The sequence below is a fragment of the Bombyx mori genome, chromosome 9 (assembly GCF_030269925.1).
Source record: "Bombyx mori chromosome 9, ASM3026992v2".
Lineage (NCBI taxonomy): Eukaryota > Metazoa > Arthropoda > Insecta > Lepidoptera > Bombycidae > Bombyx > Bombyx mori.
Window position 1 is genome coordinate 3,634,162 of NC_085115.1, and position 26,253 is coordinate 3,660,414.

General features: G+C 36.5%; 1 protein-coding gene and 1 long non-coding RNA gene across 2 annotated transcripts; one reads left to right on the forward strand and one right to left on the reverse strand.

Annotated features, from left to right (window-relative positions):
• Positions 1-342: 342 nt before the first annotated feature.
• Positions 343-4,044, reverse strand: PGRP-S2 (peptidoglycan recognition protein S2; the record flags this gene model as incomplete). The annotated part of the gene is given in 4 exon segments (NM_001044095.1): positions 343-622; positions 1,562-1,680; positions 2,176-2,380; positions 3,969-4,044. Coding segments are annotated over 4 exon segments (588 nt in total). The 3' UTR covers positions 343-422.
• Positions 4,045-16,785: 12,741 nt separating this feature from the next.
• On the forward strand, positions 16,786-19,697 carry LOC110386865 (uncharacterized). Its single transcript, XR_002431871.3, has 2 exons — positions 16,786-18,806; positions 19,334-19,697. It is a non-coding gene; the product is annotated as an uncharacterized LOC110386865 (long non-coding RNA).
• The last annotated feature ends 6,556 nt before the right edge of the window (positions 19,698-26,253 follow it).

Below are 26,253 nucleotides of genomic sequence, written 5' to 3' on the forward strand. Positions count from 1 at the left end.
AATTGATTAAATTTTATCAAATTGTGGTTTCTGAAAATTTACAAAATCCTTCATTAGAAATAAAATATACTAGAAACTAATCGAAGCGAAGTCATCCAGTGGCCGACGCCCGTAAACATTTTTGTTGAATGCTTGAGAAAAGGAAATATACTAGAAACTAATCGAAGCGAAGCCATCTAGTGGCCGACGCCTGTAAACATTTTTGTTGAATGCTGAGTTTCTTATCTCTAATTTATGTGTATTATCTACACCAGCGGCAAAGCCAAGCCAAGTCTCTATACGGCTTTTGAAATTCATGTATTCAAACATTTCAGATTCATAACTAAATAACGAAACAGAATATTTACTCAATTAATTTTATTCATTGTAATATAAAGTCCGATTATAGTAATACTCGATCTATTCGTTGTGTAAATAAAATATTAACCCAGTACTTTTCGAGCATTATCAAGCCAATGGGGCCAACTTTCGATTTCTGATTGCAGTACAGCTCCAGGACTTAGCGTGTTTATCAACTGCTGGTGACCAACGACGTGGTAGTCTTCAGTCAATAAGTTATTTTCAACTCCACAGGCTAAAAAGTCTTGGACCGCCTGCAGTGCCTGCTGGGTCGGCAGCTTCTCTGAAACGAGAAAAAATTACTTTAATTAATGATCATGGTTAACGTTTCATTAGTGGTCAGTGTATTTGATTCCAATGTCACTATTACCAGTCAGGGTTAATCTTGAGCAGATTTTAGTAGTGATCATCCGATAAAATCTATAAAAAATCTAATATTTAAAAAAAAACTAATATTTAAATAAAAAAAGACATGCCCACTGAGTTTCTTGCCAGTTCTTCTCAGGACGGAGGCTAGTTTTTGTGAATTGGCTGTAGTTCTTTTTGACGTTCAACAAGTATGTACTCTTATGCCTTTAAACGAGCAATTCTTGTATATTAATATACAATTTATATAATCTGAATCTCGGAAACGGCTCCAACGATTTTCATAAAACTTTGTATACAGGGGATTTCGGGGGCGATAAATCGATCTAGCTACGATTTATTTTCAGAAAATGTTGTTTTATTCGTGTTTTCAATTATCAACTCTTCCCGACATCTATTGGGGAATAATAATACTATTTTTCTTAATTGAGGGCAACTAACCGCTTTAAAGACACAACAAGATGGCGTTATCAAAAAAAAAACCGAGCAAAGTTCGGTCATCATCTAGTATCATTTATGTTGAATAAAAATGTTTCATTGATTGATTGATTGGTTGATTGATTGATTGATAGAGAACCAATCATAGCAGTATGGAGCACAGGATTAATGCGCTGAAATGGCAGTGGGATGGTAATGTATGCCGGAGAATTGACAAGCGTTGGAGCAAATGTATTCTTGTGTGCAGACTACGAATCGTTTCATTATTTTGAAAGGCTGTCCGTAAGTACTGAATAAGAAGTGCCGAGAACCGACTAGAAGACTACGGATTAGAAGACACCTATACCAAGCAGTGGATGTGGCTGTTTAAGGTGACGATTACCAGGTAGGTATTTAGTTAAATTTCTAAAATGCTCACCCCTAAAGTCTCCAATGAAACCGATCCCTATGGATATATTATTGTAGTGCAATGTGTGAGCACCGATATGGTTCCATCCCGCTCCTTCATAAATTTTTCCGTTGCCTCCAGCCACGAATCTAAAACATAAAAATAGTTTTTAATATTTTTCAAAAGATGTGGAAGTGCACCGCCGCCGCCTAGCTTGAAATGGAAATATCAACATTAAGTGTATTATCTACACTGAAGTATACTTTAAAGGTCTGATTATCTATGAATATCAAATTAAAATTGTAGGTATGTCAACTGTCAAATTCTTGAAATTGCAAGATGGCGGTACCTATCCTTACATTTTCACAATACGATCCACCAACACGCAATTTTTTTTTCGGTTCCATATTCATTCCAAAAAGTTATTCTTTAATTTTGCAAATTATTCGAGGCCACGTGTTAGTTATTTACATAAAAAAACATATTGTACGTACCGGCCAGAAATTTCCAAACCGGGCATAATCGCATTGCTTGGTACTAATACTCCGGGTAACCGATTCTGGAGTCTTACCCGTTAGGTTTGAATTAGGAAATACATGGTTTAGTAGAATTAAAAAATATATACAGTCATAAAATAAACTCACGAATAGCCCAAGTCCTTGAACCCAGCCAGAAGCATATGATGTTGTCGTAGAGAATTTACGCTTAGCAAACACTCTTCATCTGTAAAGCAATCGTTGGATACCGTGTGTTGTATCACCACCAAGTCAATAGGACTCTTCAGAGGTTGTTTACGACGTGACTCCGTGCCACTCCATTCGGTGATGGGAATTTCGCCGCATTCGGACGCTGGAAATAAAACACAGCTTACGTATATTTTAATTATGTGTTAATTAAAAAAAAAAGATACAAGAAAAAAAAAAATTTTTGTTCTGAAGGAGTCTTGGCGATTTCCAGAACGGTTGGTGTTGACTGGTGATAGGGTGAATGACCGTACACGTACCTACGCGTTTGAAATCCCTTTGTACACGACTAGAGCCGTTTGAAATTTAAAAAGAAATTTGACTTTAATGATTCGGTGGGGTCGCGTGTAAAGGCTACAATACATAATGAAATGCCCACTGAGTTTCTTCGCCAGATCTTCTCAGTGGGTCGCGTTTCCGATCCGGTGGTAGATTCTGCGAAGCACGGCTCTTGCTAGAGCTAGTGTTAGCATCACTCCGGTTTGAGCCCCGTGAGCTCACCTACTATTTAAGGTTACGCCGGAATAGCCTCACAAGGCTATCAGCTTAGGTAGAAAAAAAAAAGAATGAAACCTTACTTAATTTTTTTTTGTCCAAAGAAATGACGGATTTGTTACATGAATGAAACCATCATTGAGTAAGGTGGGATCAAATAGATGCAAAGGATTTTACGTACACAAAAGCAAAACTATATGGATGATAAGGTTAATCATAATACTCGTAAATAAAAATCCTTGTTTTATTGTTTAATATTCACAAAACAAGAAGTGAATATGTCTACGAATTATCCGAACGGAAGTTTTTCTTATTAATTTATTTGGCTTTAATAGTTTTCTTGTGTTTACCAAGTATAATTGGCAAGTACGTATTGCCAATAAGTAAGTACTTACTTATCTTATAGCATTACGATGTCACAGTAAATAATTCAGGACGTTAGCATAATCAATGCCATAAATAAGAATTAGGTATGCTTATATTTAAATTTTTTAGGTCCTTTAAATTGTTTACTTTTAGTTTCGAAGATTTTTATTTATCACAAAATAACCCTTCGCTAATGAGACGATATTACGGTCCACGCGGGCAGGTAACACGTGCCTATTTTTGCCGCGAACTATTAGCGTAGTACAAGCATTCCAGATTAAATTTTAAGACAACGAATAAACAATAAAGTTGAGATTTTAACCTCGTACTTCAAAGTAGCGGACTACTTTTCGTCATGATTTCAATAGGCTCCAGCAATAAGCTAATAAGTAATTGCGAGGTGAATTCTAAGTTTCGTTCGAGATAACACAGTTAATAATTACGGTACCGAGTAACTACATACCGAAAGTCGACAATCCAGCACATGTCGCAACAATGATTAAGAATAGAATACTATTCATTGTAAATAAACGAAGTGCGTTCACCAAAAAACACGAATTCTATGTATGAAAAGAATTGTACGGCAATTATATTATTATGGAGCTGATATGATAAGGGAAGCCACCATTGGGTCGTTAAGCTTTGATAACTGTATCGGCAAATTGTTCCGATAATGCAAATACCAAATCGACCAGTTACGATGTAGGTTGCTGTTTCTGGGTTAAAAAACTACTGCACCACCGAGACAGTGTTATCTCGTGTATGTTTTAAATAATTTTATCTTAATTTTTTTAATTATCCATAAATAAACGAAAAAAATGCTATCAACTGACCTGCATTCAGGGTTCCGAAACTCACCAAGAACACCAAAAATAATAGAGACGGTGCAACCAACATCTTTGCAACCTGTTTTAGATTTGTCGAATGCAATGAAACGTTAATCAATGAATTACGTATTTATATGTTCCAAGTACGGTCTTATCAAGCGAATGGTAACTCCCCGGAGATGGTCTGGGAAATACAAATTTTCCTTGTTTTTAAAACACTCACTCTACTCTAAAAAGACCGTTTTCCAGTTGAAACAAATCAAAATCTCAAGGTACTTTCCTGTTATCGGCCCTAGCGAGTATCAATTTTTGGATACTTCAATCTTTGCTGCACCATTTTTAATGGAACCTAGCACTATAACTTAGTCATAATATTCCACGATGTTTGTGACATCTCACACAGATAACTTCTTTGCAATAATGCGGAAGAGAAGTGCATCGTTATTGCGTTGAATGTGTGACAGTGGCAATAGTCTTCTGAAAATCATATCGAGCAAGATCGAGGGATTTCTAATTAATAGCTTTTGCAGCAGGCATTTGGAAGGAAAAAATTGTAATGATGTATAATGTATGTCTGATAGTTAGATTTTTTATTTTCCTAACATAGATTATAAGAAATTCTTAGTAACGAAATATTATGGCTTTGTTTTGAACTGAAATAATGTATAAATTAAATAAATAATCACACTAAATACCAAATTGATAATGGATCATAACTTGACGTTAACATTCTTGTGCAGTTTTCCTTGTATAAACAAAATTTATGCAAATTAATAGATCAATTAATTAAAACCGGTTTGAGGAGACGAAACGTGATGTATTAAAGTAAGAAAAAAAAAATTGTTTTGTCCGTAATAAGTGGAGCGGTATGACAACAGGCCATAAATCATTCGGCTCTGACGTCAGACCGTTTGATGAACAACCGTGGTCGGACTAAGGCAGGATTGCAAGACGAAATGCTAATTAAATTTAGGGTCAAGGCAGAAACGTAACTGGATTTAAAATATACTAGATGATGACCGGTTTTTTTTAATAACGCCATCTTGTTGTGTCTCTAAAGCGGTTAGTTGCCCTCAATTAAGAAAAATAGTATTATTATTCGCCAATAGATGTCGGGAAGAGTCATAAAGTTGATTATCGATAAAGTTGATTATTGAAAACACGAATAAAACAACATTTTCTGAAAATAAATCGTAGCTAGATCGATTTATCGCCCTCGAAATCTCCTGTATACTAAATTTTATGAAAATCGTTGGAGCCGTTTCCGAGATTCAGATTATATATATACATACAAGAATTGCTCATTTAAAGGTATAAGATAAGATATAAGATTAGTTTATTTAATTCTGGCATACTGCCAGCGATATTAATGCTATAAACACATTAGATTAATGGCAGGCCGTTTTCGCGAAAGCGGTCCCACACGATAACACTCTTATCGTGACTGCTCCACATTGTATAACCGACCCAGATGACCGGGAAACTCAAAGCCGCCTAAACCCGACATTTTGCTGGTGGTAGGACGTCTTGTGAGTCCGCACGGGTAGGTACCACCGCCCTGCCTATTTCTGTCGTGAAGCAGTAATGCGTTTCGGTTTGAAGGGTAGGGCAGCCGTTGTAACTATACTAGAACTCATATCACAAGGTGGGTGGCGGCATTTACGTTGTAGACATCTATGGGCTCCAGTAACCACTTAACACCAGGTGGGCCGTGAGCACGGTCATCCATCTATGTTATAGAAAAAGAAAAAAAATTGAATCCTCCTGTACAGAAAGCCATATCTTTCTTTAATTTGCTTGATTAAGCAGTGACTTGTGGTAGGGCACATTCCGAGCTCCTAATAATTACCGCTATTGTGGCGCGAATTCCGAATCGAAGGGTAGGGCAGCTGCGATACAAGCAACTGAGACTTGTATCGCGTGTCATAAAGTGGCTAGCAACATTTAAATTGTGATACTTAAGAGATCAATTAACTATTTGACAACAGCTGGACTGTAAGCACGTTCTATCCATCAATATTAAAATTCGTCGAACAAGTACAATGAACTTACAAACTATTACATGAACCGATACGAAATATTTAAAAAAAATAAAAAAAAAGATGTGTGGTGTCGTGGGAGCCCGGATAAAAACGAAGTTCCTTATTATAAAAACATTAATTTTAAGTTCTATTCGAGGTATAAAGAAAATAATTATTCGGGTATACATTTTTTATTATGATTTTTTTTAGATAAAAAGAAACTACTTTACAAAGTTATAATATTTTGTACTCAAGTTTAACAATATTTGGTATGTGTATGTGCATTACTATAATTCTCATGTTGTATTTGTTGTTTTAGTTATGTGTTATTTGTTCTACACACACTTATCACTTTTTATTATTATTCTCATTATCCTCTCGCAGGTCTGCTGGAAGAGATTTCTTAAAGAAATAAGCAGTGCCTTTGTACATAATTTTCCTATTACTCTGTACTATGTCTTTTTTTCTGTGTGTACATAAATAAATAAATAAATAAATAAACTTTATTTTATTCACAATGATTTATAAAAAATATATAATAATAATATACAAAGAAACAGCTATTTATATGAATAACAATAACCCTCATCACGTAGACTATGACATTAGACACTGTTATAGCCATCATACTAAGGCTAAATATTTTATTATTTATATAAATATTTTATTATCTTACGTTACGGACGTTTTTCCCGGTTAGGGTGCTCCTCCGCATCGTCCCATAAGGAACTTCGTTCCAAAAACGAAATTATTTACAAAAAGACTTTGACAGGTCGATGAAGGAAAAGAGTCGGATTTAAAATCGAGGCCTCATATTATTTATTTCCATAATCACTGCTGGGGTGAGGTACGGGGACGCAGAAACGGCTACACTTCTTACCCGACCCCAAAACAGATGAGACGCAATATTGGAACGAAGTTCCTTACGGCAGGCTTGGAGGGGATAGGGATTTTGCTGCGCGACCGAACTGAAAAAAATGTGATAGGAAAACCGTAAGAAAAAATCCGTGGAAAAAAGTGCATGGAATAAATCCGTGGAAAAAAGTGCGTGGAATAAAACCATTAAATGAGACGTGCGCAGGCGCGACAGTCGCATACACAAGCGAGCAGTGTATAATACCTTTCTCTTTCTCCTTCTTTCTTTTCGTTCGCTAATCCCTTCTCTCTCTATTTAGTAATTATTTCTATTTCTATGTAATTTTATGTTGCCAACCAAAAATAAAGAGATATATTTTGTTATTTTAATTGATAATTTGAATTACAATTTTTTTTATTTTTCGTAATTTATTATTTCCTAAAATACTGAATTTCCTAAATACTTTCCCGTACTTAAATAAAAACTAATCAGCAAAATTTAAGAGAAAAATCAAGAAAACCTACATAAAATTGAGCACCATTTCTTTTTTTGCAAATTGTGTCGATTCTACATTAGCCGAAGGAACTTTGTTCCTACCTGGTGTCCCACGACACCACATCTTTAATTTTTTCTATTTAGCGATTGCGTATAGTACGGCGGCATCCTCGAAATACTTCCACCTTCTCGATAACCATCTTGTAACTACCGGAAGTGGGTACCTTGAGACATTGGTTAGAAGTCTCAGTTCTATAGTAAAAATGCTGCCGCAACTTTCAGACCTGAAGGGATCACTTCTTTTGCGGCGGAAAAAGGGTAGTGATAATAGTATCACTGCCCTATTTCCGCCGCAAAAGAAAAAAAAGAAAGAAAAAAGAAGAAAAAAGCGTCTTGTGAACCCATATCTACATATGTAGCTACATTCAGTAATTACGCAAATATATTTTTTTACGGGCTTGATTCTAGTCACACGATGTTATTCCTCCACTGGGGAAGTCGTGCCTTGTTGAATACGTATTTAGTTACAAAAATTGGTACCTGCTTGCGGGATTCCTATATGGGCATAGAGGCAAAACGTTAATCTATAGGTTCCGGTAATCATTTAAGATCAGTTGGGCCATGAACTCTCCGATCCAACTACGATAATAAAAATAAAACTCTAACGGATTAAGTTAAGTGGTCCGATACTAATCTTTAAGTTTATCCAATCCATATATTTTTTATGATTTTTAATTATTATCATTTGCGTATGACGTAGACATCAAAAACTTGTTTTATCATCGATCAATGTACTCTCAACAAACCAAGGAGTGTGATCCTCTAAGAAATAAATAATTTTGATAAGGTAGTGTGTGAGGTCGCAGGTAGATATCAACATTTTGCATATTTGAAGCAATCATACCTTCTGGTTGAATGAACTCTGCTCCAGTGGCGGGAGGTGTGATGGTAAAAATGAGATGAAGAGATCTTCTCAAACAATTCCTCAGAGCACTCTCCATGGAACATAGGAAGCATACAAAGCTAGTCAAAAGGCAAAACAAATCCATTTATTCGTAAAATCTTAAAGTCATAAAAACGACAATCCATTTTCGAAGCCCTAAGGCTAATAAAGCTCCAGGATGGACAGAGAAAATCCCGAAAAACTGGTGGTTACTGGCAAGCTTGAAGGAAAAAAATCGTGGGGGTAATAGTCCCATGTGTTGGTCTGATCAGCTTCGCCCCACCCTTGATTCCACTGTCTACAATGCTCCCCGAGTAGCCGAAGACAGGATGTGATGGCGCAACATCGTGGGAACGAAAGTCATGGGTAGAGGTAGTCACGACTCTAAGATATGAGGAGTAAAACTGGAAGAGAGAGGGAGGCTAACATTTAGATGTTAGATGTTGATTTTCCCTTTGGCATTTCGAAGACGTCAATACTTAGGACGTCATCAACAATCAATTCAATAGTCTACGGCTTAAGCTCAAGAATGTTCAAGAAAACAGAATAGACTTCTTTTTCCTCTTGCTCTTATCCTACATTATGTACGGTCGGCCCAGTATGTTTTCTTATCATGCTGTATATGGACTTGGCATGGGTTTCACGACTGGCCGCCTACTAGATGTGAACCCTCCTTAGCTAAGTTATATCTCCGTATATCCATTGCAACGAGCTATAGAGAGGGATTTATAATTTCTTCCGATATTTCATTGAAAACAAAATGTATAAGGACTAACCCTAAAACGCTTGCGTCACAAGTAAGGTTAATTGGCAACAAAAACTGCGTAAGCATCACACGTCACCTTTTTTTCATCATTCAGGATCAATCAAAGAAAGGTTAACCGCATTCAATTCTAATTTATGAACGTTAATCATTTGAAATGTTGTTATTATTACCAAATTATATTATTAGTGTAACAGAGCGATACGGTGCCTAAGTGTCTAACTTCAATTCATCATTTACTTGTATATTTGTTTAATCAGCCTTTTTGTGATTGAAAGGTTACTGGTGGCCCGGAGACCTTTCCAGTTTCACCAGGACAGGTGGGCACGCATAGGTTCAGCCAGGAGGGGTGGGATTTGCTAACAGCTATCCGAGCGCTTCCAAAGGAGACCTAACAACTCAAGAGCAGCTGGTTTGCGAATGAATCTACTACCGGATCGGAATCGCGACCCGCTGAGAAGATCCGGCGAGAAACTCAGCGGGCTAATGGATGGGTTAGGTTGCACGTCGAACTCTTTGTCGAGTTCTATAAGTACGGTTACCAGGGTCCCTAAGCTTGCTCCTAGTGTTAGAGCTGAAGGCGTCTAATGCAAAGGATATCGGATTTGATGGATCCGTAAGAACATGTCTAGGGCGTCGACGGTGACTGGCTCCTGCGTGATCAGGATTCAGGGAGTAGTCAGCGGCGTCAACGATAAGGCGATTATAGTTTTTTTTTATTGCCCCTGTAGGCAAACGAGCACACGGCCCACCTGATGGTGAGTGGATACCGTCGCCTATGGACTTCAGCAATGCCAGGGGCAGAGCCGAGCCGCTACCTACTGCTTAATACTCTCCATAAGCCTCGTTTGAAGAAGGACATGTCATAGCGCTCGGGAAACACCTTGGAGGGGAGCTCATTCCACAGCCGGATGGTACATGGCAAAAGAGACCGCACTGTGGATGACCGCAGTGGCTCCAGGTAGTATGGATGAACTCTACTCCGGTGGCGGCGGTGCGATAGTAAAAGCCTTATCGAAGTGCCGTTCCGACTCTTATTTCATGTATTTCTGGATTCGAAGCCCTGGTCGTCGTGTAGGTCAAAGTCCCTCACGAACCACGGAGCTCCAAAGCGGGATTGTAGGGATTGAAGGGTGTCTATTTGTGTGCGGGCCGCGTGAGCGAACACCACACATGCGTAAGTCATAACAGGCCCTAAGCAAGTTTTGTAAAGTGTGTTTAGTCAACCATTAAGTACGAAAACATTAGTTCATCTGATCCAATCTTTCTGTCCTTTTTACTGGTATTAAAAACTCTTGATTGGATTTAATAAAAACTGGTATATTTGATTGACGTCGTTATGTTAGTTGTAGTTAAATTATTTTATTGAATTTGTTTAATAGGTACAACGCGCTGGATTTGTGCTCTCAACTTTTCGTAATTTTACGGTCATTTTTTTTTTATCTTACGATTATTTAATCTATTAATCCGAATAATATCCGCTCGAGGCCGCAAAACCCAACATGAAATCTGTATGAAAAAGATTTATGCAAAAATAGATCCGATATGATTATATACCAACAGTCAGTAGATTTCCTAAGTTTTACTGCAGAAAGGACCGTCTATAGCATGCTCCCATTCTTTCATTCGTATAAATATTGATCCAATTACATCAATTGGGAGATCCGATTCTCTCTCATATACCTAATTATTTTGGCCTCATAACGACCATTGGAAGACCGTACACCCGTAAGAATAAGCAATCAATCAAAAATGAGCATACATCAATATTGAAATAATTAAAAACGTAGTTATAGAGAATCTTGGTTAAATTAATAGGATTTATTTTTATTTTTCTTTTATTAATTGATATTTTAAAGCAATCACATTGCGCTTTGTTGTAAATCGCTGTATGTATTATAGTGTTATTTTTATACTACATATAAAAAAGAGGACGAGCTGAGAGCCCACCTGCTGTTAAGTGGGAACGATAGCTCATAAACATGAATGCTGCCTCCTTGTAATGGAACGGCCTTCATAACTAAATGAAATACTGCTACGCGGGTAGGTAAATGTAGGCAGGATGGTGATAGCTACCCTTACGGTCTTAGTAGGAAAGAAACTCTTGCATAATCACGCAAATTACCTATATATTACGCGGGTATCAACTGCAACTACATCAAAGGTATCCATGAGAAATCATAGCTTATTCAACGTTCTAGAATCGGATAATAAAATATCAATAGAAATGAACTGTAACGATCGGGTAGAACAGACCCGGTATCTATCCAAAATGTGGGTCAAGGACCGAAAGATCGATCACATTTTGAATAAGCATTATCTTTCGTATATAATAATTAATCGTGTAGTCGCTTTGTCATATGTACTTGTATGAGTAAAGTGACTAAGGCTGGATTTTTTGTTTTTTTTTATTGCCCTTGTAGGCAGACGAGCGCACGGCCCACCTGATGGTGAGTGGTTACCGTCGCCCATGGACTTCAGCAATGCCAGGAGCAGAGCCAAGCCGCTGCCTACCGCTTAATACTCTCCACAAGCCTCGTTTGAAGAAGGACACGTCATAGCGCTCGGGAAACACCGTGGAGGGGAGCTCATTCAGCAAAAAAGATCTGATTATTTCTTCTTTAAAAATTATACGACTGTTTTAGGTGTTTCAAAAACGAAATAACGATAATGCAATTAACTAGTGAATCGTAAACATCATTCTCTTCAATGGCTGTATAAAATTCAATTTCTAAGAGCAGCTTCAAACTGTCCTCCTTCTTGTGTCGGTACTCCTCAATACTGAAGGTCGTGAGATCCCTTAATGACTTTCTCCTGGATTATTCTGCGCCAGCTCTGCCTATTCTCGGCTGTGTGGATTCCATCTTGGACTGGAAAGAGTATAGCGTCTCTAGTCCGATCAGCGCATTGGACTTTTGCCTCTGGACCTTCTTCTGCATACATTGCGTGCTATCAGCAGCTTTTTCTAAATATTAATCTCTCTTTCTGGCGACATGTTTAAAGAACTCAAAACTCCTCCTTCTAACTGTAATAAGTTGTAAAATCTTGAATTGTATTATATTAAATAGGTTAAACATTTATTTACACATTTACTCCAAATGCCACGGAGTACAATGAACTTAGTATAAAATAAAGTCGCTTTCTCTGTCCCTATATCTGTCCCTATGTATGCTTAAATCTTTAAAACTACGCAATGGATTTTGATGCGGTTTTTTTGAATATATAGAGTGATTGAAGAGGAACGTTTATATGTATAATAACATCATTAAATGGTGGTGAAATCCATAATAAATTATAGTTTCCGTAGCGAAGCGAGGGCGGGTCGCTAGTATTTCATAAATAAGAGATTTGTAACTAATATATACAACTCGGAGCTCTATTTACAGATGTTGTAATTAAGCAGATTTCTCAAAAACACTTATCTAATCAATCAATAATTATATAAATAGAACAAATTTATATCACTGCCTGTCCGTGTAAAACTATTGTTATCAATCCTAATTGGAAATAATGTATTTTGTAAACAGATTCATAATTAAATTAAATAATATGATGTACTCGAAGTAGTTAGGCAATGTGTCCACAGTCACGTATATAACATAGACAACTATAGCAGTTAGAAAGGATTTAAAATGTTTGTGAACGTTATCATTTAATCCTTAGTGAACTACTATATAGGTCTTTTTTTCAATATAAATAATTAGTCCACAAAATTTCACCGACACCTTTCATTCTATAGGAATAATATTGTATTACAAAAATAAATAGCGTACAATTTGGTACTTGGTGAAGGTACCCACGACCGACGGTGCGAAATTACTCCAGGTAAGGCTATCAAATCCAGGCTATAAATCACCAGGCGGATGTTGGCCTGCGGTTGTACCTGTGAGTCGCCCTAAGCAATTAACGGTCGCATAAAAATATTCTGGTTTTTAAGCAAAACTCTAAGATTATCAGTGTGGATGAGTTGAGTATATTTGGGTTAAAGGATATTGAAAGCTCGCAATTAAGTCAAAGAACAACAATCACTACTAAAGTTGCTTTTTAATTACGTTTTTGTAAGCTTTGTCTGTATTATATACATATTCGTCGGGGCCTCGACGCAAGGTGAGCGTACGAAAGTCCCAGGGCACTACGTCAAGGATGGGTTCGTTGACCCAACTGATCGAGCTCTTGCGCGAACGTCATCCCGCGATTGTTAGGGAGTTTGTCGACCATAAGCGCGCTGCTACCGCGGCCTCACCCCACCGGTCATCGTTCTCGTCGAACCCATCGCTTGCGACGAAGGACTCGACGGGTAAATTAACACTCAGATACAGCCTACTGAGTTTCTCGCCGGATCTTCTCAGTGGGTCGCGTTTCCGATCCGGTGGTAGATTCTGCGAAGCACGGCTCTTGCTAGAATTCGTGTTAGCAACGTCGTCAGGTTTGAGCCCCGTGAGCTCACCTACTACTTAAGGTTACGCTGAAATAGCCTCTCAGTTTAAAGGAGGAAAAAAAAAACACACACACACCCTCTACCGAGACCTCCGTCGCGCCCGCCAACCCTGTGTCTTTCGGAAAAACGCCACCCGCGCCCGCATCGTCTCCCGCCGTCGCGTCGTCCTCTTTATCCTCCCCCGCGTCCTCCACTGCTGACTCAAATTCGGACTCCGAGATAGAGAGTGTAGATGTAGAGGTGTCCCCTGCAACCGCCTCGTCTGACGGATTCACGACTGTCGTACGGGGCAAAAAGAGTGCCCGCGCCGCGGTCTCGCGATCCCGCGACCTCATCCAAACTCCAAACTTAACAATTGGACCGCCTAGATACAAATTTTGACAAAAAAAAGAAGAATTTTCAAAATCAGTGAACATAGATTAAAAAAAATACTTACAGCCAAATATTGAAGGCCCTCTATTCTAAAGAAATATAAAATATTTAATTTAGCTAAAACCACTGCTTCATTATTACAATATTAATCGTTATGACTTCGTTGTATCTATTGGCTCCGGTAGCAGTTTAATACAACATGGATTGTAAACTTGTCTCCCCATCTACATCATTAAATATAACCGGTTGAGGAAGAAATATTAATTAACTTTGTAATTGGTCAGCGCAAAAAATTCAGAAACGCAAGAAAGAATACGCAAAAAATGCACTTACAATAACGCTACAAACATGACCTCCCACGTCTAAGATCATTATATATTCTATCTCTTATATAATATTAATAGTCACTATTAGATAACAAAAACTAAAAAGCTAACTTAATTTTAAATTATACATTTGTTTTTTATTTATATTAAATTATTTTTTGATTTTCACATTATCAGAATATTTTAAACACGCAATGCGTAATTCCTTTATATTTATTACTTTAAAAAATAATAATAGGATGTTTACATTAACATCGGATGATTAAAGTTGGCATCATCGCCATTTAAATGTTTTGGAACAGAATTTGCGTCAATCAACATTAATATACCTATTTTTTTGCTAAGATTGATCAACATGGAGTAGGTATCTTGCAATTCCGATATTACAGGCATAAAAGTATTCTATCCAAAATCTTCAGGGTTCGTCCAGGCAGGTTTTTGTTATCTTATTTCCAATTGCATTTGATTCTGTTATAAATGTAATTAAATTATATTACTATTAACTATCTATATATACATATAGATCCAAAATATTGAGTCTAGAGGCCGAGGTTGAAACTTAAAAAATTTACAGAAAACACACGAATTGGTAAAATGTTATTTCACCAAAGAGAAGATCCGGTCTAAAGATCACAAGACAAGTATCGAAAGGAAGTCATGTTTAATAAAAAAGGTATGGTACGACTTCGATCGTATATGATTGATGTGAAGTTTTTTTTTTTTTTGTTATTGCACGATGAACATTATTTTGTAAGTTACGTAAATGTCGTTGACCTTGAAGGCGATTGTTTCCGGATCTAACCATTCTTGGAATGCGAGCCTAAAGGGCGCTATTTATTCTGAAGTCTAACAGCTCATATTTTTAACATAATTACTAACACTTTTATATGACATGTTCATACCGCGGTTTTTTGTTTATCGTAGTGATTCTGTGGGTGGATTTGGGCGAAGAATATTTAAAAAAAAACCCGTAAAAATAATAAGTAGATTTTAGGGATAACAACAACAATAATAATAATAATAAAAATCATTTATTGCCTTTCACATCATAAAATGAAATACAAATAAAAGAAAAGAGAAAAAGGCAAAAGGAGGTGGCTCAGCTATTGCTGTTCAAGGTTGATAAATCGAACAGCGCTGATTTTCAGTCACCCCCGTTTCCCTTTGGTTCTTTGCGGGAATGAAGACTCCGTACGTGTGTACATACTTAGTGGTATAAATTAGTTTATATGGTATAAATTAGTAAAATTAGTAAATTATAAAAATTTTAGAAAAAAACAAAACAAAAATCAAATTAAATGGTGAACCCGAAAACAAAACAAAAAATTTAAGAAAAAAACAAAACAAAAATGAAATTAAATGGTGAACCCGAACACAAAACATAATAAGCACACAGTAATAACAACCTGTGGGCAGACTAAAAAAAAAAAACTTGAATAAAAGGAAGTTTAACTAGTTACTATAAATACTATAAATTAAATTAGTTTTTGTGAGTCCAAAAGAAATGATTTTACGGGAAGATCTTCCACAGGGCGGGTGTAATTGCTCGGTAGATCGACGGTTCAAGTTTTATTGTTCGGAACTCGTTTAAATGGAAACTAATCTTAAAAATGGCGTTAGCGAGATTCAGGAATCTGTCAAATATCTTATGCGCACTACCGCCATAAGTTCGTTAATTGTAGTTTTTTTTTTCATTATTTATTTAGTTCATACAGCTTCCAGCTACAGTAGCGGTTTAATAAAAGGGAACTAAATAAAATTATTAGAAACTAGTTTTAACATCCAGATTTTTATCGCATATTTTTAGGTTTTCTGTGTTACGGTAGTTTGGTTTTAAATGTAGGTCTATATCTACAGTCGAACACGCGTTCCAACACCCCATAGGACGGGAAATTTCTGTTTTTTCGTTTGTTGATTCATTTACTTTGTCCGTTTTTTTGTGCTATAATTTGCATTTTCGTATTAACGTAAGGAGGTTTATTTTATTTATTTATTTATGTACACACAGAAAAGAAGACATAGTACAGAGTAATAGGAAAATTATGTACAAAGGCGCTGCTTATTTCTTTAAGAAATCTCTTCCAGCAGACCTGCGAGAGGATTATGAGAATAATAATTAAAAGTGATGAGTGAGTTTATGTATACAAAAAAAAAAAGATTTTATAAGTTAACATTGTCTCTACACAATACATATCCAGGGAATTTTTATAAAGTGGCCCGTCAAACATGAACAACAATCTCCTTTCAAAAACATTACTAAACAAAAAAACAAATTCAAGCCAGAACTGCGAAACTCATGCGTTACAAACGTTCAAGGCATTATGGAATTTTTCGTTCTTACCTTTATATGCGATGTTAATACCGCAGTCCGCAGGTGAAATGTCCGGTGCGCACATTAACACCACAACTTGGAATAACCGGTTTAAAGTTGACGTGTGGGTGCGTAACAAACATAAAAAGACGTTAAACAAATGAAGCGACATTATTCTAGTTAACTGGAAAATTATTTGTCTGACGTCACGAGTCCTCGGTGACGTAAGCATGAATGCGAAAATCACTAAGCGAAAGTATTGAATCGAAACGATTCAGCGTCGGAGAATTAATTAACCCAATTTTTCCTAGTTCGTATCTCGAACGTGCTTGCGGCATTTGTAGACACGTGCTCTGACGTTCGAGATACAAAATGCGCTCAGTGCTAACTTGTTTACATCATGATACTTAGAATCCGTGATGTAAAACACAATGCTATTAACAATTGTTACACTACCTTGACTTTGTAACCTTAGTTAGCATAAAACTCTGAGGGCGTAAAACAGCTAACGTGGAAATTTGTAAGCTTATAATAAAATAAATTTAAATATAGAAAGTATCAAAATTGTAATCGTAACGTTGAAATTTTATGATCCAATTGAAGTAAAGGCCGACTGTGAGAGATCGCTTTAAGAGAAAAATCCGCCCATTGTACTTTTAGATATAAGTTTTCTCATTTACTTTTTTCAATACATTTTCGTTGTTTTTGTACGTGCCTTAACGAAATAAGTGAATTTTATTGTATTTCAGATTTATACGTATTTCAAAATACACAAGTTTTACTATTAGGAATTGATGGGCGTTCTAATTTGAAAATGGTCTGCTCTTTTTAAGTTTTTCCGAAAGAGAAGCTCTTTGAAACTAGTTTTCATTTCAAAAGATTTTAGTATATTATATTACTATGAGGTAGTGTAACGCTTAAAAATCAACATGTTTTTTACCTTCATAGTGTAGATGCAGAAAAACAATTTAAATTATTCTTTCTGTTATTTCATGTATCTGTGCTCTTTGTGGTAGATATTGTGACCCAATTCAATATTACGATACTATTATTTCCCAATTTTTTTGTTATTGTTTGTCATTTAAGGTTAACACATTTCTATTTTAAAACGTAAATAAATACTAATAATACATTTAATGATGTAATTGATTAAATTATACAAACTACGGTAACAAAGTTATAGTAGGAAATCGTCGTGGTCTAAAGGATAAGATGCCCGGTGCATTTGTATCAAGCGATGCGACAGTGCCGGTGTTCGAATCCCGCAGGCAGGTAACAATTTTTGTAATGAAATATAATACGTACTCAACAAATTTCACTATTAACTTTCACGGTGAAGGAAAAACATCGCGTAATAAAAATCAAACACGCAAAAATAAAATTTGCGTGAGTACTGGTGTTAGGACATCTTGTGAGTCCACACGGGTAGGTACCACCGCCCTGCCTATTACAGGCCTGAAACAGTAGTGCGTTTCGATTTGAGGGGCGGGGCAGCCGTTGGACTGTAAAAACTGAAGCCTTCGAACTCATGTCTCGTTGTTGATGTCTATGGGCCCCGGTAACCACTTAAGACCAAGTAGGTTGTGAGCTCGACAACGCATCTTAGAAAAACAAAACATTTATATATCGTTTTAAAAAAACTAGTTTCTACAGTAATTTCCTTATAATTTCAACTGTCAAATGAATAAATAATGAAGATCATAGGTGTGTCTTTCATAAATAAACAAAAACACTTAATCATAACGAGTACAAAGTCATATAACAAAACGAAATCATTAAAAAACTGTTAAAAAACATCAGCGAGCCATACGAAAAAAACTGGCTCGGCTTTAATGACATCGTGCTGAGAATGGTTGTTAAATTATAGGGCATCCAAACAAAAAGTGGTCAGTGACGTCTTTTCGTTTTAATAATATAATAAATGTTTGAACTCAACTGATGACCCGATGCGCACGCTTTGCCGTCGACGCACGCATCCTATATTAACGTTGCTACCAGGCGACCCGCTATCATTGTCGATACGACTGTCGTACTGGAAGGTCGTGGCCAAGTGATATTCAGTGAAAATGTATACCAATCCTTTCGAGCGAAAACACTCGGTTTTGAGGCAAGCACTCGACCGCTTCATCAAGGGAGAGACGAGATTGAGTTTTAGGAAGAAAAGTGATTTCTCAAAGAGCAGCAAATCGTCGGGAAGCTCTTCTTCTTTCGCTTCTTCCACAACGGAATGTAAACAGAAATTGAGCTCCAAGAGGTGAAGAGAACAGTTTCACTAAAGGAACCAGTGATAACGCTTCGAAATGGCCCAGTTCCAAGGAGGTTAGTATCTTTATCTTATTGGTACACAACAATTACATTTTTTTTTTCAATTAGCAGATAAGTGATTGTTTTCACTTGTAAACCTATTAACATGTAAACGGTACATTTATAAATTTTCGCGATGGTCAGATTTTGTTATATGACACGTGATGTTTACTTGTTAGCGTTGCATATCCGGTAGAGATGAAAATTTCATTTATATCACGCAATAAAAAGCCTTTACCAAAAATAATATGCCGATAATTTTCATAACGAACTTTTGTAAACTCTATCTCTATATGTTTAGGGTTTAATTTTAATCTGTGTATAAGAAAATGACAGAAAACAATTAAAATGTCGTTTTCTTAATCCTCTTATAAGAAAAAGTTGACAATCGATGACCTAAAACTACGTTTTCAGAAAAATTAAATATCTACTTTATAATTGTATCCATCGAATAACTTCAAATTGATTAAATTAACTGACACAAAATCAAAAATGTCTTTCGGACCCAATATTAATACATATTATATTTCTTTTGTTCTCAGGTCAATTGCAGTATTTGGTTCACAGTGGGATGAAATCGCTTTATGGAAGTCTTAAGCAAATAAGGAAGAGCTAGGCCCACGATTTTGATGACTATTATTGTAACTAGGATAGTATAATACATTACATATTGATATAAGAATATCTTCTTCATATTGAAGGGCTTTTAATGAATCATTAAGTCCTCAAAGATCATCTTGATACACTATTAGAAACGATACTATGGTTAGACTAAGCCAGTGTGAATATTTAAGTGCACGAAAAAGCAGACAAATAAAAGTTATATTCACTACTTATGATTCGAATATATCTAGATAATTTGTACTATCAAATATGCTAATAAACAATAAATAATTAATCTTCAAATCCACTGTTTTAATTACCACTCCCTAATATTTAGCCGAAAGCTTATAATTTTGAAAGAAACTAAAGTATCAACAATATTAGAATAACCCGTTCTTTCGGTGATGACAAACAAGATTAAACGTAATTTATTAGGTTGTTTGACGTAACAGATCTTATTTTTGAGTTAATTTCATTAGAATTTAAATGAGTTTTATGAAGACTATGCAATCTGTTTACAAAGGCGATCCAGGGGGGGGGTCATGGGGGTCATGACCCCCCCTGAGCTGCTTCCAAGACTTCGGTGAACCACTAATTGAACATAATGATTTTATTTATATATTTTGTCACCATACAGATTTTATGCAACTACATACCTTCAATATTTAATTAATTTAATATAATATAATAACTTTGTATGATGGCGGAATGAACGCATCGAAAATTTGACTGTGACCCCCTCCTGGCGCCAAAGGTGGATCCGCCCTTGTCTGTTTATACATAGTAATACATATGTAAAATCAGCCGATTGATTAAATGAATTGCATTGTATCACTCTAGTTTAAGAGAAAGCTGAATTTGAAAGAAAGAAAAGCAATTGTAGAAAAACAAACTATCTCATGGCTGACCACATTAAATGGTTACCAGAACCCTGAGACATCGAATTCTCTGTAGCAATGTATAATGGTTGTCCCAACCTTCAAACAGGATTGAATGCACGACGGCTGCGCGGCAAAAATATGCATAATGGTGATAAACAGCGAGTGGTGGTAGCAATGATTATACCACCAGTACCACCAGTACCCTGGTCAAGCACACAATACATATACATACAATACAATGTCAACAGTCACCTTTTCAATGAATTTGAACGTTATCTTAATAATTCATTATGTTTTTACAGTGACAGATTAGAGAACTCAAATACAATTAACTTTGTAAGAAAATTAAAACAGATTAACCTTGTTTGTTTTAATTACAGAGTGGGAACAATACTCGAAAATTAATAATATCTTATATTTATATTGTTACAATGACCGTAATTAAAATATTTGTCGAGCATAAATGAAACACTTCCTGAGCTAAGTCAAAAAGTTTCCCGCCCAAAAATATGAAAGTTTTTAATAAAGTGTAAATTCATTTGAGAAATTTAGCAAAACTTGCTTTGCTGCTACATTGGTTAATTGCACCAATAGTGGATCCTGATCTTTGAAACGAAATTTCTCCTATTTGTCGTTCTGTTTATCTCGAGGTAATTATTGGCTTGAAGCTCAAGTAAAATCAGCCTACTGAACGTCATAGTAGTAAATAATATGCTTTCTAGAAATCTGCTTCATTCTTTGCAGCGATTCCGATCCGGTGGTAGATTCAGCGAAGCCCTAGTCTTTTTAGAGACAGTCTTAGCAAACTCTCTTACCTACTACCTCCGTGAGTAGCTGGAATAGCCCCTTAAGTTACCAGCCATTAGGTAGGGAAAAAAACCCGTGCATTCAATGCGTCCTAGTTAGGACAGTTTTGCTTTATTGTGTCTCGCAAATTCTGTTTTAATAGAGTTCGACTATTGCCTCGCCGATTTTCAGTGCATTTTGATTTCTAAAAATAAACCAGTTATCTTCCGAACACCAGTCTCATTTATCATCATAGATCCGTGATTTAAATGAGTCGAGAAATCACTTACGTAAACTTTAAAATCAAACATAATGACACAAACAAAACAATTAAGTGTGAATCTGCTTCACTTAATTAAAAGATCAATCAAAACTCATCGATTAGTGTAATGTGGACTAAATTTTCTAAACATGAAGAAGAAAATTGACCGTTAAAAAATTTAAAAAAAATTAAAATTAAATAGCCAAATACATTTTTTTAAATATACAATAATTCTAAATGAGTCTATTTGTTTACTCATACTATGGTCATGATAATTTACGAAAATGTCTAAAAAGATAAGGACGTCCAGTGCATTCGTATGTAGCGATGCATCAGTGTTCGAATCCCGCCGGCAGGTACCAATTTTTCCAATGAAATACGTACTTAACAAATATTCACGATCGACTTCCACGGTGAAGGAATAACATCGTGTAATAAAAATCTAATCCGCAAAATTATAGTTTGCGTAATTACTAGTGGTAGGACGTCTTGTGAATCCGCACTGGTAGGTACCACCACCCTGTCTATTTCTACCGTGAAGCAGTAATGCGTTTCGGTTTGAAGGGCGGGGCAGCCGTGGTTCTGTTAAAAGTGAGACCTTACAACTCATGTCTCAAGGTGGGTGGCGGCGTTTACGTTGTAGATGTCTATGGGTTCCGGTAACCACTTAACACCAGGTGGGCCGTGAGATCGTCCACCAACGTACGCAATAAAATAAATAAAAAATTACTAAAATCTATTCGACACTGAACTTAATTCTGCGAATTATATAAATATGCAAATAATTTTAATTGTCAGATATTTATTACATATCAAGTTTTGGTGCACCTCTTAAATTCCTCTTGTCTCGTCAAAACGCGTTCAGCTTTTGTTTTTATTCCAGTTAAAATATTGCGATATTAATAAAAAATTTGAAAAATGATTATACGTATAACAAGAATAAAATTAAAATCAGTAAAACGCATTATATATTAAAGGCCAGAGATCAACCTCTGGATCACTTTACATAACAACTATTAAAAAACCTTGATCGTTTCATTCTGAGAAAAAGAAAAACGGAAAAATCATAACCAGCGGCTATTGTCTGAATCATTGTGTAGGCTTGGCTTATGTTGAACTTGTACGCAATTTCAAAGATATTCTAAATCGTTAATACACTATAAATAAATTCAATAAAATGTTGTTAAGATGTTGGATATTTAAAAATTAGGGAATGTCAAACTTACATTATCTATACTAATATTATATAAATCTACAGTGGTTTTTACGGATGTTCCGTTATAACTACTGAACCGTGCATCCGATTGACTTGAAACTTGGTATGCATGTAGAAAATACATGTACTTAATGGATAGGCTAATATTAATATGAGTGTTGGACTCCCTACACCAGTTGCGGAGGCGTTAATGATGAGAATCTTTGTGGGGGTGAGAAATATTAATGTTAATTTTAAATGCCCAGCGAAGCGGACTGGTACAGCTAGTTTCTAAATAAAACTAGAAAGATACTTGACACATTTTTTTTTTGAAGCCAAAAAGAAAATAAAATTGCCTAAGCATAGATTGGGAATAATTTATGATTTCCTGAGCATAAATACGGCTTGTCTTAGTGGTTTCAAATTTAACAATCTAAAGCTTCCCTATTGACCACGTGCTTCAACATTTCTTATTTGTATTAGATTATCTTCTATACAAATAACTTAATAAATTTAAAAAATCAAATACTTTATAATATCACCAAAATAATCTGACTTCGATATTTGTCTCTTCTGACCTGGTATTTCGGCTTATTATATATTCCATTTATATTAATTACATTCCATATTCATGAAACTTTTTTCTACGAACCACCAAATGTCTGTTTTTATAGTGCAGTCAATTTTAAAGCATATAATATTACGGTTTTATACTTTTACTATTTTAAATTTATCAACGGTGGAGTAGAGACACATTTTTGTTTGCGATTTGGGGAAAATCAATGGTAATTAATCGCTTCCTCTACCTATTCTATTTGGTATCGAATTCGCTACCATTAGCTCTAGCAAGATCAGTGTTTCACAGAATCTACCACCACATTGTAATCACACTGAGAAGATCCGGCGAAAAATTCAATGGGCTGTGTCTATGGGTAAGTTCGCTCATCGAACTCTTCGACTTAATCGACGAGGACAGTGACCGGTACTTGAAGAGCTTAAAAGCACCGAGGGTGGATCCGGGGGATCCTATAGGACAGTTTTTGGGCGACGGCGGCTTTGCGTTTGCCCATCACCTGGTTCGGATATGTAGTTGGTGGCGACCAAGTACGAGTGTTCGTGTCGCATCGCTTTGTTTAAGTAGCGTTCTGACGCTACCTTAATACTGTACCTTAACACTGAAGGTGCCAAGGCATGCCATCGAATCTGTCTTATTTCCCAACTTAGATTTTACAGTACATATAACACTATGTAGTCTTTGTTAACTAAAAACCTAAAAAATACAAGCGTATTTTAATTGCGATAATAAAGGATGTTATGTTGAATTTACAATTTATGGACACTGGGCACTGGTAATCCTTACTACATTTCCACGGCCAGGTTCCACGCACATAAACTGGCTGTTTTGCAGTGTAAACAATGGCGAATAGAGTTCAAACTTGTTTATCCAGTTTTGGTTTTCTAAAATTCTCAGAACAATGGTTGCCGGTTTGTATAATGCACGTCTCGTAGTCCTTGGAGCTCAACATTTTCTAGAACGTCTAAGATTTGCGAAAGTTTATGGATATATTGTAGATTATTGAGAATGTCGATAAGCCCCAATGCAGTAGGCCTTCTATAAGAATTCGTGGCTTAGTATTGTTATGTAAAGAATGTAATTTTTGTTTTTTTTATTGCTTAGTCGGGGGGACGAGCTCACAGCTCACCTGGCGTTAAGTGGTTACTGGAGCCCATAGACATCTACAACGCAAATGCGCCACCCACCTTGAGATATAAGTTCTAATATATGGCCGTGCCCTCCTCCGTGCGTCGTGTTCTTCATGCTGAAGATCGTGACCTTTACGGAATACATACGTAAAGGCTTTCTTGGGAAAATTGCTATTGGTGGGTTGCCCCGTCCTACCACAGCAGAATTTCAGAAGCGATTCAGTTTCTCTGGGCCACTGAAGCCCTAGTTCGGGTTAGTTGACTGCCGCCAGTTGCTCGGCTTTATATTTTTACGGCTAGGTAAAAATATACCGACGCTGGGCATATCGATGCGACGCCAACCCTCCTCTTTTCTCATCCGAGCTTGGGAGCGGCAATGGCAGAGTTAAAATGGCTTATATATCTATACTAATATATAAATCTACAGTGGTTTTTACGGATGTTCTGTTATAACTACTGAACCGTGCATCCGATTGACTTGAAACTCGGTATCCATGTAGAAAATACATGTACTTAATGGATGGGCTAATATTTATAATTTTTTTTTGTTGCCTTCGTAGGCAGACGAGCGTACGGCCCACCTGATGGTAAGTGGTTACCGTCGCCCATGGACTTCAGCAATGCCAGGAGCAGAGCCAAGCCGCTACATACTGAGTGTATATGAGTGTTGGACTCCCTAATAATAATGACAATAAATAATACATAGGCGGCACTGAAAATTTCGGGAATTAACGAAGTGACACAACATTACTATTTAAAAATGTATTTATTGCTTTTCGAAGTATTCTCCGCGAAATGTGACACATTATTCCATACGATGGAACCAATCATTGAAGCAACCATATCATTCGGAAGTTGGGGTCTCCAAAATGGCCGTTTTGTAGGCGTCCACAGTTTCTTCAGGTGATGAAAATCTCTGTCCACGCAATTTATTCTTTATTTTAGGGAAAGTATAGAAATCATTAGGACTTAGGTCGGGGCTGTACGGCGGATTGTCTAATAATTCTATGTTTTCTTGCTCTAAAAACTCTTTTGTTCTGTGTGCGGTGTGAGAACTCGCATTGTCGTGATGGAGGATGATGCGGCGGTTGCAGTTCTCTTTACGGAGGTCAGAAACGACCTGTGGCAAACAAATGCTAGCATACCATTCTGCATTAACCGTTCTTTGTCCCTCAAGAGGAATCGTCGTAACATGGCCGGTTTTGCTGACAAACGTGGCCACCATTTTTTTTGCAACACTCCGTGAACGAACAATTTTTGTTGGCTTTAACTCATTTTCGAACACCCAAACTCGTGACTGGTTTTTTGTTTCGGGTTCGTACGCGTATATCCAGGATTCGTCACCTGATACAATGTTGTATACAGCATTTGAGGATTCTGCGTGGAATCTTTCGAGAGTTCTGACGCACCAAGTAACGCGAGCCGCTTTTTGCTCTTCACAGAGCGAATGCGGTATCTATCGGGAAAACAACTTTTTTACACCTAATTGTTCATGCAAGATTATTTGTATTTGACTCATGCCAATGTCTAAAGTTGCCTGAATTTCGCGGTATGTCACATGTCGATCTTCCTCAATCAGCTTACGCACAGCATCAACGTTTTCTTGGGTGACTGCAGTTTTTGGACGACCTTGACGGGGATCATCCCTGAGCTTGACACGTCCACGTTGAAACTCAGCAAACCAGCGATAAATTGTGGTTTTGAATGGGGCTTCATCACCAAATGCAGAAATCATCCGGTCAACACACTGTTTTTGTGTTAAACCACTTCGAAAGTCATAATAAATCATCGCTCTTGAATTTTCTCGAGTCAATTCCATTTTCTCAACGACTAAACAAGTTTGACAAAACCTCGTGACAAGACCGAGAATCTTTTTTTAAATGAATAAATGGTATTCGATTTTTAAAACCAAGGAGTTTTCAATTAAAAAGATTTTAATATGACAGGAACAGTGGAAATATTCCATTCCCGATACTTTTAGTGCAGCCCTCGTAATGTTAATTTTAAATGCCCGGCGAAGCGGGCGAGTAC